The sequence below is a fragment of the Idiotropiscis lumnitzeri genome, chromosome 18, assembly GCF_059441095.1.
Source record: "Idiotropiscis lumnitzeri isolate Australia: NSW breed Sydney's pygmy pipehorse chromosome 18, RoL_Ilum_1.0, whole genome shotgun sequence".
Taxonomy (NCBI): Eukaryota; Metazoa; Chordata; class Actinopteri; order Syngnathiformes; family Syngnathidae; genus Idiotropiscis; species Idiotropiscis lumnitzeri.
This window is the reverse complement of record NC_142408.1, coordinates 1,910,931-1,925,000: the sequence shown is the minus strand read 5'-3', so window position 1 is coordinate 1,925,000 and position 14,070 is coordinate 1,910,931. Positions and strand designations below refer to the sequence as shown.

Here is a 14,070-nt window from a genome sequence, read left to right as displayed (position 1 = left end):
TAGTAGTTCTGAGGACTCCTGAGGAACTCCACCAGTTTGTCGTCACCGCCTATGCTCCAGGTAAGGGGCACGGCCCCGCTGTAGTAGTGGAAAGCCGACTCCAGAAGGCAGGCCGGATGGCGCAGGATGGTGACGTAAGTTGTGTCAGGGGGCAACAGCGCCGCCACCTCTGCGGGGTGGAAGCGCATGTGGTTGCACACTACGTTGAAGCACTGGCCGGGTCGGTAGCTCTTCACTTGCGAGCGGTGGAAGGGCGACGGGTAGAAGAAGTCGTTGCGGCCGTTGGGGAAGGCAAACTTGAGTTTGTGTTTTTCCCCAAAGCGGAAAAGGATGTTGAGGAGTGTGCTGCTGGCCGTTTTGTGCGTCTTCAGGAACATGATGTTTCCCGAGGGAGAGCACGTTTCCATCTGGAGCCTTCGAGAAGGCCGGGGAAAGTTCTCGTTGAGTGGATTGGCCATATTGAGGGTACAGGTGTCATCTTTGGAACCTCTGGAAGGAAACCACAAGCGTCTTATACACCGAGATCCTGCTAAATTGAAGTATTTGCCCTTAAAACGAGATTGTGACAACACTTGAATTATGAAGGCAGTAATAACAAAGAATTGCAATTTGTCTTCTTAATTACATGTGAACAGTTCTGAATTTGACTTTTGCTGTACATCTCCATACTGTGTGCTTCAAATCTATTAGCAGTAGCACACCTCTCACCTCTTTATTAGATGTCTTCAAAGGGTATAAAAACTAGTAGAAGTTTACAAGGATTGTTTGGAGCCCTTTTTTTCTATTTTATCATTCAACATAACGTAACGTAGCGATTATTTTCCGACATTACCTGACTTCTACTTGGGTTGGCAAAATCAGGCAATATAGTAGAACTGTGATGTTGGTCAAAAGAAGCCAAAGAATGAGGCCTCGCATGACCGCATTGCACTTGTTTCCTGCCATGTGCAACATTTTGAAATCCAATAGAACCTGAAAAGACATTTGAATATAAATCCAGACAGGAATATAAGAACGAATTAGGGTGCTAACTCAAATAAACGGAGGGGAAGGCCTGGAGATTTACAGGAATAGATAAAGGATGAAACACAACCCCCATGTTTACACTTTAAACATATTTATAGTTGGGAATGGAAGAGTCACGTTTCACACTACACGATGACGATTTGATATCAGGTTAAAATGCCCAAAATCGGCATTAAAAGTTGTTTTGGCGAAATTGACAAGTACAATTTATTAAAAGTTGTCAAGCGACTCCCTCAATTATAAATCTAAGAAACAGTATAGTCACATTTTATTAAATCAATACTAATATATATATATATATATATATATATATATATATATATATATATATATATATATATATATACACAAAATGTCCATTTACCTGAAAGCAAGCTATTACTCTTAATCCAGGATTAGCCATAGTATCCAGAGAAAAGTAGGTTTAGCGCATTTACCTGAAACTGAGCGCTGACACCTTTCAGGTGGTCACGAGTGGTAAAACGGGTCAACAAAACATTCTGTGATTGGCTGCGACGTAGTGACGGCGCATCACACGCTCCTCCCACCCATAACAATATGAATCATTCACTGGGGTTAATTGAAGTCTTTTATTATTGTTTAAAGCAAAAGTATATTTTACAACTGTACAAATCTCACCAAAACCGTAGATCACACACATGAAGTTAAAAACAAACACAAATTGAATGTGACTTTTTTTGCTCTTGCGCTACTGTAAGAATCTATGGAAGAACTTCTCATATTTGTACCTACATGCTTCGAGTGAAATGTAACATTTCATCGACTCTTTGGCTCAGACATCGCTGCAACAAATTACAGGCAAAAATATGGCTACTATTGACTGCAGTCTGTTTCTATCCCAATTGAAATTCACACACACGATCGATTACATGTACAATTCCCGACGTCATAACTGTTTGTGCGTATAATATTAAGGCATGTTGGCGTGACAGCAATATAAAAATATTTTTAGAAATACATTACATATGCATTTTATGCCACGTGAAACTGTTTTACGGTAAGGGTACCCCTTATCTGTTCATTGTTTATGTTCTTGCCAAATAGTACACCAACCTTTTCTACTCGCCCATAACAATAAAAACTTCACTCACCGAGATAAGATGCCAAATAGTGAGCTCCCATTTCCTTGTGGAATGACTAGCTTGTTAATAATTGCTTTTAGGACAAACAAGTGCGGATGAGGACAATTGTTGCTGCACATTTGAAGGACTCTCACAGTTATCTTCCCCAAAAAACAAAAAGGGTACCCTTGCTGTAAAGCAGCATGGCGGAATGGTCCTGCGACTCAGTAGACAGGCTTGTAGAATATTTGTCCCGCCAGCAGGCGGCGCTTGAGCTCCTTCCACAGCAAGCTGCGCTCCCGCTGTGAGCCCTTCAGGAAGCCTCGGTTCTCCTGAGCACGCCGGGACAGGTACGGGATGACCTCATCCACGGGGCCGTACGGGACGTATTTGTACACCGGGAAACCCGCTTGACCTGAGGACATCCATTTTGGTTAAGTCACTGTCCGGGATCTCTAAACCGATGGCCAATCATTTTGTTTGTGTGGATGAGGCACTTGTCTCGCACACTAAAACAAACACTTAACTTGAGTACATATGGAAGAATTTCCATTCTCAAACAAATCGGGAGGCAATTAGCCCTCTTGTCCAAAAGCATGCATAACAAATTTCCGTGTGCCCCAATAAATTTGCTCAAATAGTGTGGTGTCAAAAAAGTCGCGACACCTCCATCCCCTTCCTACTTCCTAGACCCCCTGACTTTTCTTAACTGTACGTACATTCCAAAAGTTGAGTTCAGTGACCTCTTCCATCTGTGTAAACTGCTACTGTGCAAATATTCCTTGTCTGTGTGAAGTCATGTCAGTTTGTTCTTGCGAATACGATCGATGAGCCTCAGGTGATTTGGTTGTGCTAGACACATGGTGGTGATGCTTTACTGATGTAAAAAGTCAGATGTTGTAGGAGACCACAGTAAATATATGCAAGTGGAATATTGTTTTCTTAACGATAATATACATAAAACCAAGATACTAAAATATTAATTGCTTGTGGATCTAGTCTTAGCACATTTCTAAACAAAAGTGGAAGAAGTGGGCCTGCTTAGCATCTTTTTATATTTCTCTATGCAGCCTGGGAGGAAATGCTTGGGTACCCCTGATAAACGGTAACTTTAGCGATAACCTCTCCTGCACTGCGATATCTCCAACAGCTTTTATAAGACGTCCACCTTTTGTCTTAAGGGTCAACCACTTCAAAGACCACCAAGCGACTTTGGCTTCGGTGGTCACAGAACGGCGTGACGTAAGCCTCCATATGAATGTTTGTTCGTATCAGACCAGTATCAGCGAGGGGCCTTGAGGTTCGGACATACCTAGCGGGAAGCTGATCTGGTCACACATGCCAAGCAGCTGTCCAAAGTAAACTTTATTCTCAGTGGGTGAAAGGCCCATCTTGTTCATCCTGAAAAAGAACACACGTTGGTTGCGCAACGCCACATACGTTCCTTCGGCGAGCTGTTCAGACGAAAACAAACTTGTCCAAGGTGAATTCCACCGTGTCCTCGTTGTGAGTGGCTACCATGATGTTTGATTTGCGGCCGTGCTCAATGTCCTCTAGCAGATACTCCAGGCATCTGAAACAAACAACATATGCTTAAAAAAAAAAATGCCGTGGCAAAGACTTGCTTGCCAGAAGGGACAGCCGCAGCTCACTTGTGGTACATCTTGTTGGTGGCGTGATAGTCGGGATTGATGGGGTCCTCGTAACCGATCTCGGCTGCCCGGGCTCTTTCCTGGTACATGTAAGCTCCGCGCACAAGTTTGGCACCAAAATACCAGCCCTCCCGCCCAGACAGCTCCACGTCCACTGTCACGTTGTCATAGGCCTCCTAGAATCGTTTAGTTTGTCAGCACAGAGACGGAAGACCAAGCCAACCGCCAACCCACCTTCCTTATTATCTTACGAACTTTCGGCCTCTCGATTTGTACATAATACACAATTCAACTCATTCACTGCCAGCCCAGGTAAAAATTATTGTACTTTTTGGCGTCTATATCCGTCAATGGCAGTGAATGAATTAAGGGAGAAACTGTTCAGGCTAATATTTGCTCACGTCTTGTCCAATTGGATTGTAAGAAATCTGACCTTCAGGTAACACTGATAAGTGTTGAAGATTATTGGCATCTCCGTGTTGAACTTCCTCTGCATTTCCAGGGTGAGCCGGCTAATGGCGGGCTGGAAGTACGTCTGCTCGGCGTCCACCATGAGCCGCACGCCGTGCTCCATGGCGTGCTGCGTCGCACACAGAGAGAGCTTTGAAACGATTCACGACAACGAGACGCTTGGGAAGTTCTCACGTTGGCCAGGATGTCCACTCGCTGTAGCATTCTCTTCATTTGTCGCTCTTCCTCAGCTGTGAATGTGCTCAGCAGAGGCTCGAGCTGGCCCGTCTGTCAGAAGCAAATTTGAAAAAAATTGGAAAAGGATTGCATTATTATGGCATAGTTTACCCTAAATGGGGGCATTTCCAATTTTTAAACTTACCTGAAGGTTTGGTACCATGAGCAGATTGGAGATTTTGGTTGTGTCGTCTATCAAACTGTTCCAGTCAAGCATATCAATGGTTCTGGAAATAAGGCATTAATAACGGGGATAAACACAAAGTTTGCAATACAGAAACCATGTCAAATTTCCCCCTAAATTAAAACAAACGATTGATATGAAATACAGATTTCTGCAACAGATGTCATGCAAAAAAAAAAAAAAATTGCAGTACAGCAAGGGGGGGGTGAATGATGTTCCACATCAGGTTTATTTTTTAATAAATCAAGCTACTCTTACCCTGACAGTCCCAACTTCTCTCCAGTGAACCAGTTCTCAATGTCGTCTTTAGCGGCGACACCCAGCTTGGTCAAAGTCTCCTACAAATACATTTTGTCATGAAAATCCAAAAAATAGAAACACATTATTAAAATGAACATCCTTCGACATGCACCTTGAGTTGTCCCGGCTCCAGTTTCTGCTCCAGCGCTGTCATTTCTGATTTTCCCTGCTGGGCCGCCAAGAACTTAAAGAACTGCTTCCATTTGACCAAGACTTCGGAAAACTGGAGCTGAGCACAGACATTAAAACTTGTCACATAATAGTGGGTTTATAGTATAAAAATAAAATTTTATAGTATGATATGTCATAATAATAACAACGTTTAGAACATTAAATAAAAAAAAGGTTTGAAAAATAAATAAAAAGTTGGCACCCACTTGAACTGTACCGACGAGAGCTAATTCTCAGATAAATGGCCAATGATTAACTGCCTTAATGAGATAAACTCTCACGACTGAATGATATCGTACTAATGCGACCAATTTGACAACTCATGCGTCAGTTCCATAACAACATTTTGAGTCATATGGAGGACATTGTGTTCCACTCACAAGGAACTGAGGCCGTCCCAGCGCTGTCATTTTGATGGCCGAGAAGCCGTCGGCCGAAGCTCCACCTGAAAGTCAGGCCAATATTCATATTGTCGGCCGTTCGTTTCGGAACAGGATGTGCAAATTGTATTTACCGGAGGCTTTGATGCAGTTGATAAATGTTTCCAGCTGGTTATCACATTTGACCTCGTCGGCATAGAAGTACGTCCGGGCGCTAATGACGCCGCCGCGTCGGTCACCGAACTGCCGATGGGCCCTGTACTTCTTCTCGCGGTGATCGGCATCTAGACGGGAAATAGAGCCACTTTTTATGGTTTAAAGAAAATCAGAGGGCAGGGAAACGTGTTTTTTTTTAAGTGGATGGATGAGTTAAGTGTTAATAGGTCAGATGTAGCAGTTTGTAAAAAAAAAAAAAAAAATCCCAATTTTGAAATGCAGACTTCACGCTTTTGTATTTTGTGTCATTTTCAAATCATCCATCACATCACATCATCCATTTTAGTTTAAAGCAGCCATTTTAGGCACGGTTCCGGAATTTATTTGCCATGCATCTTGAATTGCAATTTGCATTGACCTCAACTGAGATGCGGCTACTATTTTGGTCACTTCAGAATATTTGATACCGCCTACTCCATCCGACCCGAACCAAAAATGGACTGCTCCCCCGCCAATCCAAATATAACCGATAGCGGCAAGATTATATGTTCGCACAGCACGACATACAATGGCCTTGCGATGTGGTCTGCGCTAACTTTCCAGGAACACAAATAGAGCGACAAGCACACGACACAACTCACCTGGGCTGTCTTTCTCAGCTTGAGCGAGACACGCACTGGAAAAACAAAGGAAAGCTATTTATAATCGATGAAAACAACAATTATAAAAAGCCGGCAATGTTATTCTGCCAAAAACAGACACGTTTTTTTCTTGTTTTAATTACAAGAGACAGCCACAAACAGTTGTTTGTGGTTAGGTGACATTTCCTTTTTTCTTATGTAACCCTCACATGAGTCATTCACCAACCAATCAGAAGAGGGGGGCCTGTCCTGACCAGCCAATAGTGAGTGAGCTCATGCGAGCAACTGAGTTGAGATTGTACGGAGCAAACTAGTTTGTGCTTGTTTACGTAGTGATGCAGGAAGCAGAACATGCAGCAGGTGAGAGGAACTGAGAGGAGGAAACAATTGGATTATTGGGGGGGCATCGGGGAATATACCTACTGCACTTTTTTAATTCATTCACTGCCATTGACGCATTGAGAAGCCAAAAACGACATTCATTTCAACATTGAAAGTTCCTCTTAGCTTTTATTTGTTTTTAGAACTGAAAGGCTGTTGTTGTTTTCAGCAAATTACACCCACTAAACCCCCCCCCACCCCTTTCCCATTTTTTTTCTTACATAACAGCGTAACTAGCACCACATGGCCATGTTAATGGGCACCCTCAGTTTCAACCGAGCGACACGTGCCAGGATTGAACGAGAAACACATTCCACGGCGTCTAGTCAAACATGAACTCACTCCATCTCCTTTTTCTCGGCCTCCTCCTGCGTCAGGTCCTCCTCCACGCTGTAGTCCAGCACGGCACCCACGCCGAACGCCTGGTTCTTCTGGATCAGAGGCTTGATGGCATTGTGGTCCTCGCCCGCCACAAACTGCCCGTAGAAGGTCATCTTCATCAGCTTCTCGAACAGCCACTGACCCAGCACCTTCTTGCTCAGATCCATCAACTGTGAACGCAAAACACATTGTTCCTAAGTATACCTCGATTTAAAGTTAGAACACAAATTGCACAACATGGCCAAAATGTTAAGCATGTTGCTGGCCGAAACCACCTATGTCACAATTTGGTTAATTTTCTATTTTTTTTCACAAATCGTCACTATTGGTTGTTATTTTTACAGATTATTGAGTTGCTCTCATTGAGGATGCATTGTTTGAAGTGGCTCAACCATTTTGTTTTACTGAAAAGTGATTTTGGAGGTAAGGAGATTTTATTATCTATTCTTGTGGCACAGTTTGACAGACGAGCGTAAAACAATTTCTGGCTGCTGGCATTTGAAATGTAGGAACACACAGTAAAAAAGGCCTCGTAACAGGGCCAACACAACAAAGAAGATAGTCATAAAGGTCAAGACAGAAAGGAAAAGAAAAGTTGAAAGAATACTATAAAAACATTTCTGATGGGTAATAGTGATGCAAGAATTGTGAATACAAAAATTACGGAAATTAATAATAGTCACATATTTGTTATTTCCTTTTTTTACTAAAACATTTATATTCATGTACATTCATTTAAAAAAAATCAATGTCATAAATAAATGCAAAACAAAAAAATAATTTATTTGCTCCAAGCTTAAAACTAACTAATATTCTTCAAATCAAGTGATCAAGTTGCAGCGTCAACCCTGTCCACATCTTCGCCACGCTTTCTGCTGATAAATGAAAAGTTCGCGCCAGCCTCACCTCCTTGTTCTTCTCCACCAAGACGTCGACGGTGCACAGTTTGAAGACCAGCAGACTCCTGAGGAGCTCCACGTTGTCCTTACTTTTGTAAGCTTCTTCCGTGTTGTTGAAGTCCACGCTGATGTTGCCTCGCGGCAGCCCGCAACGGACGCTCCTGCTCGGGCTGATGAGCTCCACGGGCTCAGCCTCCACCACGGCGCATCGTCCGTCCATCATCTCCGACTGCTGCTGCTGCTGCTGCTGCTGCTGCTGCTCCTTCTCCCTGGCCGCCGCCGCCGTGGACCGGCATCTCGTGGCCGGGAGGCAACGCAGCTTGCCGGCCTTGTTGGCCCGGACCAGAGCGGAGAGGATCTTGTTTGCGCTCGACATTGTTTTCGTCTGTGCGGAGTGGAAGTGGCACGTTTGTCTCTATTACATGGCAAGTTGCATAATGTTCTCGCAAAATGAGGGGTGGGTCCTCCCTTGTCGACATGTTATGTAATAGTAATTGCAACAGTCCCCTTACAGCCAACCCCCTTACATTCACCCCCCCTCCTAAAAAGAGAATGGACGCTTTTGTGTTTTATGACGTCAGCAGGTAGTAAGTAAAGGGAGGGATGTTTTGTTCGTAAAAGTACATGTCAGTTCATTTGAAAAACAACATTCTCGATTGAAACAATAATCACACCTCGTTTGTAATCACAAGTACATTGATGAATAGAGTGAAATAGAAATACGATTAGATCACCCTTTATTGGCTCCCATGAGGGAAATTCAAGCATTAATACTAGAATACAACAGTGCAGATTACCATCTATTTTCAATACTGTTTATCCCGATCGGGTGGGATGAAGGGGCAGAGATTATCATGTTTATCCTAAATTAATAAAAGAAGGAAACTATTTTGTATTCTTATCGCTATATTATCAAAACATGTATTATTTACGCTACTACAACAACTAAACCTAATAATAAACATTTTGACCTTTTAGCCATTCTGAAACAACGAATAATGAAACACTTTTGGTTGCCAAATACTTGAACACCGATTTTGTTTTTTGTTTTTAATAAATGCTGCGCTCTTCCGAAAATGGCAGCACTGCGACAGAACGTTCACGCCATCTACCAGATTTGAACAGTAGAAGAAGAACAATTTCTTCTTTCTGCTTGGACTGACTGTAGAATAAGTCAGTGCTGCTCTTGTGTTAGCCAAGCCTGCTAACTAGCCATCTTGCACGCAAGCGAAGCAAAGCGCCAGCTGGTCGCATTGGCTCCACAAAAGGTCTTTGATTCATCCTAAACGGTAATTAATCGTCACGTAAAAATATAATTAAGCTATTATTCATACTAACAGGGCGCACCTCGCTCATTTCTTGCGCTAAGGCAGTAAGACGGTAGCTCGAACAATAAAAAGCAGTTATTCAAACAATACCTGGCCTGTACTCGCGCCTCGCCATTCGTCCTCATTGTGTTATTTCCCCCGTTTTCTCGTTCCGTTTCGATTTCCCAATGCGCGGGTTGAAACAGCTCGCAAGCAGGCTACTTTCCGCACAAAGCGACGCGAGCGTGACGAGCTACTTTGTTAGCAACGCTTCGAGCATGGCTAGGCCGACGTGTCCCTTTGTGAACGCGTCGGTCGTAGCCATGTTTCTTGAGCACTTAAATATAACCTTTACCGCGCCTAATTAATCATTCCACATTCGATTTCGCAAAAGCCACATTTGCCATTCCCGCTCTTGTGTTTCTTGGCGTCGATCCCCACCCGTGAATGTATTGACCTTATGCGTCCAACGATTGTGTTAAAACGCCACTAGTCACAAATCACATTGCTCTTGTGATAAACATTTAATTTTGTTCCACTACTCGAGTATAAAGTACACAACTAAGAAATTCACACGGGGGCTGAACACAGAGCCTTTCTGCGTATAGTAAAAACTGCCAAATAATTGACACACTCCAAAGTGTGGGTACGTACCCCACAAACTCTGAGTGCAATTTCTTCGTAACCTTCTGTAGCACTGGAACTGTATAATTTTCCAAAAGTTAGGCTGATCATCTCTCTGTTATTGTCTGTTATGAGACACTCGAAACATTCCTAAAATAGTCAACACATTCCCCCCCATGATGTATTTTTGTATTGTATGTTGCGTCTCTTGAATGGCGCTGTATAAATCTGATAATCAAGCCTTCTGTGGATCTTGTTTGGACCTTGTGCACCCCGCTTCCGCTAAAAGTAATTACTGGTTTTACTAGTACCACAGACATAAATTAAGGAACCATGACTAACTAAATTTGTCATGGTGTGCAATTATTTTGTTGTAGTTGTTTTGGGTAAAATTCAGATTGGTGTTATCTGGTCTGGTAGTACTGAATGTTTCAAGCTGTATGACAGTGTTTTACTTCACTGTGCTTAAAAACTTTCAGGTCTGTCTGGATTCTCAGTACCCTCCCCTTTGTCTTGAGCTGATCTGATCACAACAAGCCTTGGTTTATCATTTTTGTCATTGATTAAAATACAGAATAGGAGGATTGGACTAGCATTAGGATAACTACTACTGCTACAAAAACAAGTGAACTAAAAGTCAACAGTTGCCCACCATTCCCTCTCTGTGTCAGCAGCAGTGCATCTTATTCCTTCACCATGTCGGAGGGCCGGATCTATGTTGGGAATCTGCCCATGGATGTCCAGGAGAGAGATATCGAGGATCTCTTCTACAAATATGGAAAAATCCGTGAGATTGAATTGAAGAACAACCGTGGCACGATCCCGTTTGCCTTTATCCGATTTGAGGACCCACGGTGAGTTTTGGCGATGGATCCAGCTTCATCCCCGTCGGTTATCAAGTTTTGGTCTATGCTTGCACCTCAAGTCACACCCGGCAGCAAGTGGATCCGCAGCATGTCAGCAACCGTCCCACCTAGGTAAGGAGTTGTCTGCTCTTTTCTCTTAGGGATGCAGATGATGCAGTCTATGGAAGGAACGGATATGGATATGGAGACTCCAAACTGCGTGTGGAGTATCCTCGATCCTCTAGTAAATTTAATCCAATGGGAGGTGGTGGTGGTGATAGAGGAGGTGGACCCAGAGGAAGATTTGGACCCCCAACACGGAGGTCTGAGTTCCGCGTAATAGTGACCGGTAGGTGGACGTCTATAGTTGTAGCCCATTTATAATAGTCCTTGGATGTCAAGTGGACCACTAGGAAGTGGACATGCCGAGTCTCGTGTCTCTTGCTTCCCATGGCGGACGACAGCGTAAAGTGACTTGTAGTTAGAAGTCAGGAATTGCAGGGAGCTAAGATGAAATGCACAAATTGTTGACATGTGTCCTCCTTGGTCTTTTCATGATGGACTGGAGGACAAGCGCACAAGCAGACAGCCGCCAAGAGTCGGAGGAAGGTCTAGCTTTAGTTTGAAGGTTCACGGGGGACACCCAAGGTCATTGGCAGGTTTTTGTTTTGGTTTTTTCATCCAAGGCGGACTGCATCAGGGACTAAGAGGACAGTGGATATACAGTCTTTCTTTTGGCGGACCGCAGGACTAAAGAACTGGTAGGAAAGTGGACTTTCAGAGGCAGATGTTTCTTGCTCCCATGGCGGACTTCAGAGTCAAAGGCCTAGTACAGAATGTCTTGAATCATAGACTGGTCCTACTTGCTCTTTTACGGTGGGCTGCAGGACAAAAGGACTGATTGCGAATCCAAAATGTATGGAATTGTCTCGCGTCCCATAGCGAACTAGATGCAAGTCGTGAATATGGAGCAGATGTCCTTGGTCTTTCATGGCGGACTGGAGGACAAAGGTTAGATGGATTTCACAAGTCGCAGTCATGTATCTCTTAGGATGGACTGAAGGACAAAGCCTGTTTGAAAGGAGGACGTGCCGAGTGATTGGAAAATGTTTTTCTTTCACTCGTGGTCATCTGACTTGTAGACTGAAGTCTGAAATCATAGGCACAAAGGTCTCACACTCTTGGAGCGCGTGAGGAGGAAGGGACAAGTGGATGGATATCCTCAGTCATAGTCAGATAATTCTCACATGGTGGACTGGAAAACAAAGGCACTAGTAGAGGATGTCATGAATCATAGGTCGTCCTTTTTTTGTATTGGACTGAAGAGGCTACTAGGAAGGACGTTTAAAAAAGAATATTGGCGGATGTTCTTTCATGAGTACTTCAGCACAAAGTGACCCCTAGGTCCAAGTCCGATATCATTTCGCGCACTCATGGTAGCCTCGATGACAAATGGACTACTAGCTGGAAGTTGAGGCATAGACGGGTGTAAAGTGTGGACTGAAAGACAAAGGGTTCTGTCGTAAGAAGACTACACAAAGTTGTCGGAATTCCCCCCCCCCCACTCATGGCAGACTTTAGCTCAAGGGGGACGAGTAGGAAAACGGAATACAGTCTTTGATGTTTCTCATGGCGGACTTGCTGCGAGTGACGAATTGTCAGCAGATGTCTTTCATTCTCACGGCAGACTGAAAAGGCAAAGGGACTATTAGATCGTTGCCACGGGTCCAAGGCAGGCCTAGCTGATGAAGGACAGAAGGAAGTCGTGTGGCGGACCGCAAGGATTGAAATATGGACGCCTTAAAGAGAATTACTTTGACTTTTCTGTCATGGTGGACTGCAGGGGAAGGTGGCTTTAAGTGGATTTCACGTTGACGAGAGTTACTGAAATCTGCATAATCACCAGACCAGTAACTAGGTAGGTCTTAACTTTGTCCTCGTTAATCTTATATTTTGACCCCTTGTATCAGACGGACCTTTAAAGTTGAGGCCTTTTTATTGTTGGCCGTACGTCAAAATCCGATTTTGTTGATTATTAGAGAATTTGGTAGAGTCGGCATCGAGCAAGGGTTAGTTAGGACTAATGTAGGGGCTCACTTGAGTAGACCAACATCCAAAATTGCGGTTGGGCAAGAAGTTATTTCAGAGCTTTTAGATTTCATAATGAGTGTTTGCCATCTCAGGATTACCGCCAAGTGGCAGTTGGCAGGATCTGAAAGATCACATGCGCGAGGCAGGCGACGTCTGCTTTGCCGACGTGCAGCGGGACGGGGAGGGCGTGGTGGAATTTCTCCGCCGAGAGGACATGGATTACGCATTACGCCGTCTGGATCGCACCGAGTTCCGTTCTCACCAAGTGAGTGGAAGACCCCGTGGTGTGGCCCTCCCCCTCGGCCGCCGGAGCGCACATTCACTGTTGTCCTCGTTTGCAGGGTGAGACGGCTTACATCCGCGTCTACGAGGATAGAGGCACCCCCAACTGGGGTCGCTCGCGGTCCCGCTCCAGATCCAGAGGCCGCTTTTCGCCACCCTACAGAGGATCGCCGCCGCCACGCTACCAGTCCCCCCCTCGCATGTCGCGCCATAGTCCGCCTCGGAGATCATCCAACCACAGCCCACCGCCTCGTCACTACCGCTAAAGGATTCATCAAGGAGACGGGGAAGTTTTGTTTGTTCCTTTCTTTTTCTTTTTTTTTTTTTTTTAAACCACCTTTGCCATTATAAGACTCATCGTCTCTTGCTGCAAACATTCCATGGCTACTCCCATTTGTTTTGGTGTCATTTTAATACCCGTGTTGTCTCGAAGCAGAATTTTGACCCTTTTGATATGCATAGTGAGTTAGTTTGTTCAAATCAGTTTTCCCAACGTTGAAATGATCAAGATGGCGTATTTTTGCAGCTTTAGTTCAGAAAATTGTTTTCATGTAGAATCTGATGTTAATCTTCTGAGTTGGAATAAATTAGCGCAACTTCTCATGTTGACGCTGCACGCCGTATTGTTTTTATGTAAGCATCTGACTGAAGTCAGTGAAATTACCATTTTGTGGTCATCCTTTCTTTTACAATAAAATGTTAACTTAGTGTGCCTTTGTCTTTAATTCCAATCTTTATTTTACTTGGATTGATTCATCCATTTGATTATGGTGGAAAGAGTAAATTAATTATCGCTGCATAAACGCAACTACAGCGGGACGTTGAGATACCGGTACACGTTTAATTTGGAGTGGAATCGATGGATGTGTTCTCTGCAACAATCCAGCAGTGATGTATCGCAAGCTCACTTAATTTGCTGATGACTTGATTTTTAAAATGAAGTTAGTTGCTCACCAATTTGCTTTGAGGCAAAATATTCCA

At 43.8% G+C, this 14,070-nt stretch overlaps 3 protein-coding genes across 3 annotated transcripts in view; 1 reads left to right on the top strand and 2 right to left on the bottom strand.

The window, feature by feature from the left end:
* The window catches only part of gal3st1b (galactose-3-O-sulfotransferase 1b), a 2,516-nt gene extending 1,039 nt beyond the window's left edge, over window positions 1–1,477 (bottom strand). The window contains exons 1-3 of the mRNA XM_088280586.1: window positions 1,391–1,477; window positions 833–972; window positions 1–489 (exon numbers count right to left, since the gene is read on the bottom strand). The exon at window positions 1–489 is cut by the window's left edge and continues 1,039 nt beyond it. Of these exons, the coding sequence (XP_088136712.1) occupies window positions 1–489; window positions 833–972; window positions 1,391–1,429 (668 nt within the window). The 5' untranslated portion in view covers window positions 1,430–1,477. The remainder of the gene's footprint in view (window positions 490–832; window positions 973–1,390) is intronic.
* A 125-nt stretch (window positions 1,478–1,602) lies between these two features.
* Window positions 1,603–8,414, bottom strand: LOC148318890 (proline dehydrogenase 1, mitochondrial-like). Its single transcript, XM_088281942.1, has 14 exons — window positions 7,948–8,414; window positions 7,003–7,211; window positions 6,280–6,314; window positions 5,617–5,766; window positions 5,483–5,547; window positions 5,044–5,160; window positions 4,890–4,969; window positions 4,593–4,674; window positions 4,406–4,498; window positions 4,194–4,340; window positions 3,761–3,936; window positions 3,583–3,681; window positions 3,421–3,509; window positions 1,603–2,523 (listed from the first exon to the last, which is right to left on the bottom strand). Exons 1-14 carry the CDS (start codon window positions 8,314–8,316, stop codon window positions 2,333–2,335), a joined length of 1,902 nt encoding a protein of 633 aa, XP_088138068.1. The 5' UTR covers window positions 8,317–8,414; the 3' UTR covers window positions 1,603–2,332.
* Window positions 8,415–9,063: 649 nt separating this feature from the next.
* On the top strand, window positions 9,064–13,797 carry srsf9 (serine and arginine rich splicing factor 9). Its single transcript, XM_088280898.1, has 5 exons — window positions 9,064–9,229; window positions 10,546–10,725; window positions 10,878–11,065; window positions 12,900–13,072; window positions 13,149–13,797. The coding sequence occupies exons 2-5, from the start codon at window positions 10,568–10,570 to the stop codon at window positions 13,353–13,355; spliced, it is 726 nt and encodes a 241-aa protein (XP_088137024.1). The 5' UTR covers window positions 9,064–9,229; window positions 10,546–10,567; the 3' UTR covers window positions 13,356–13,797.
* Window positions 13,798–14,070: the final 273 nt, after the last annotated feature.

Excerpts from the sequence above, each read along its gene's own strand:
- srsf9 (XM_088280898.1), top strand. The coding sequence starts at position 10,568 with ATGTCGGAGGGCCGGATCTATGTTGGGAATCTGCCCATGGATGTCCAG. Across the intron at positions 10,726-10,877 it reads ATCCGATTTGAGGACCCACG|GGATGCAGATGATGCAGTCT; the intron begins GTGAGTTTTGGC and ends CTTTTCTCTTAG. Across the intron at positions 11,066-12,899 it reads GTTCCGCGTAATAGTGACCG|GATTACCGCCAAGTGGCAGT; the intron begins GTAGGTGGACGT and ends TTGCCATCTCAG.
- LOC148318890 (XM_088281942.1), bottom strand. The coding sequence starts at position 8,316 with ATGTCGAGCGCAAACAAGATCCTCTCCGCTCTGGTCCGGGCCAACAAG. Across the intron at positions 4,499-4,592 it reads TCATGGTACCAAACCTTCAG|ACGGGCCAGCTCGAGCCTCT; the intron begins GTAAGTTTAAAA and ends TGCTTCTGACAG. Across the intron at positions 3,682-3,760 it reads ACCAACAAGATGTACCACAA|ATGCCTGGAGTATCTGCTAG; the intron begins GTGAGCTGCGGC and ends TGTTTGTTTCAG.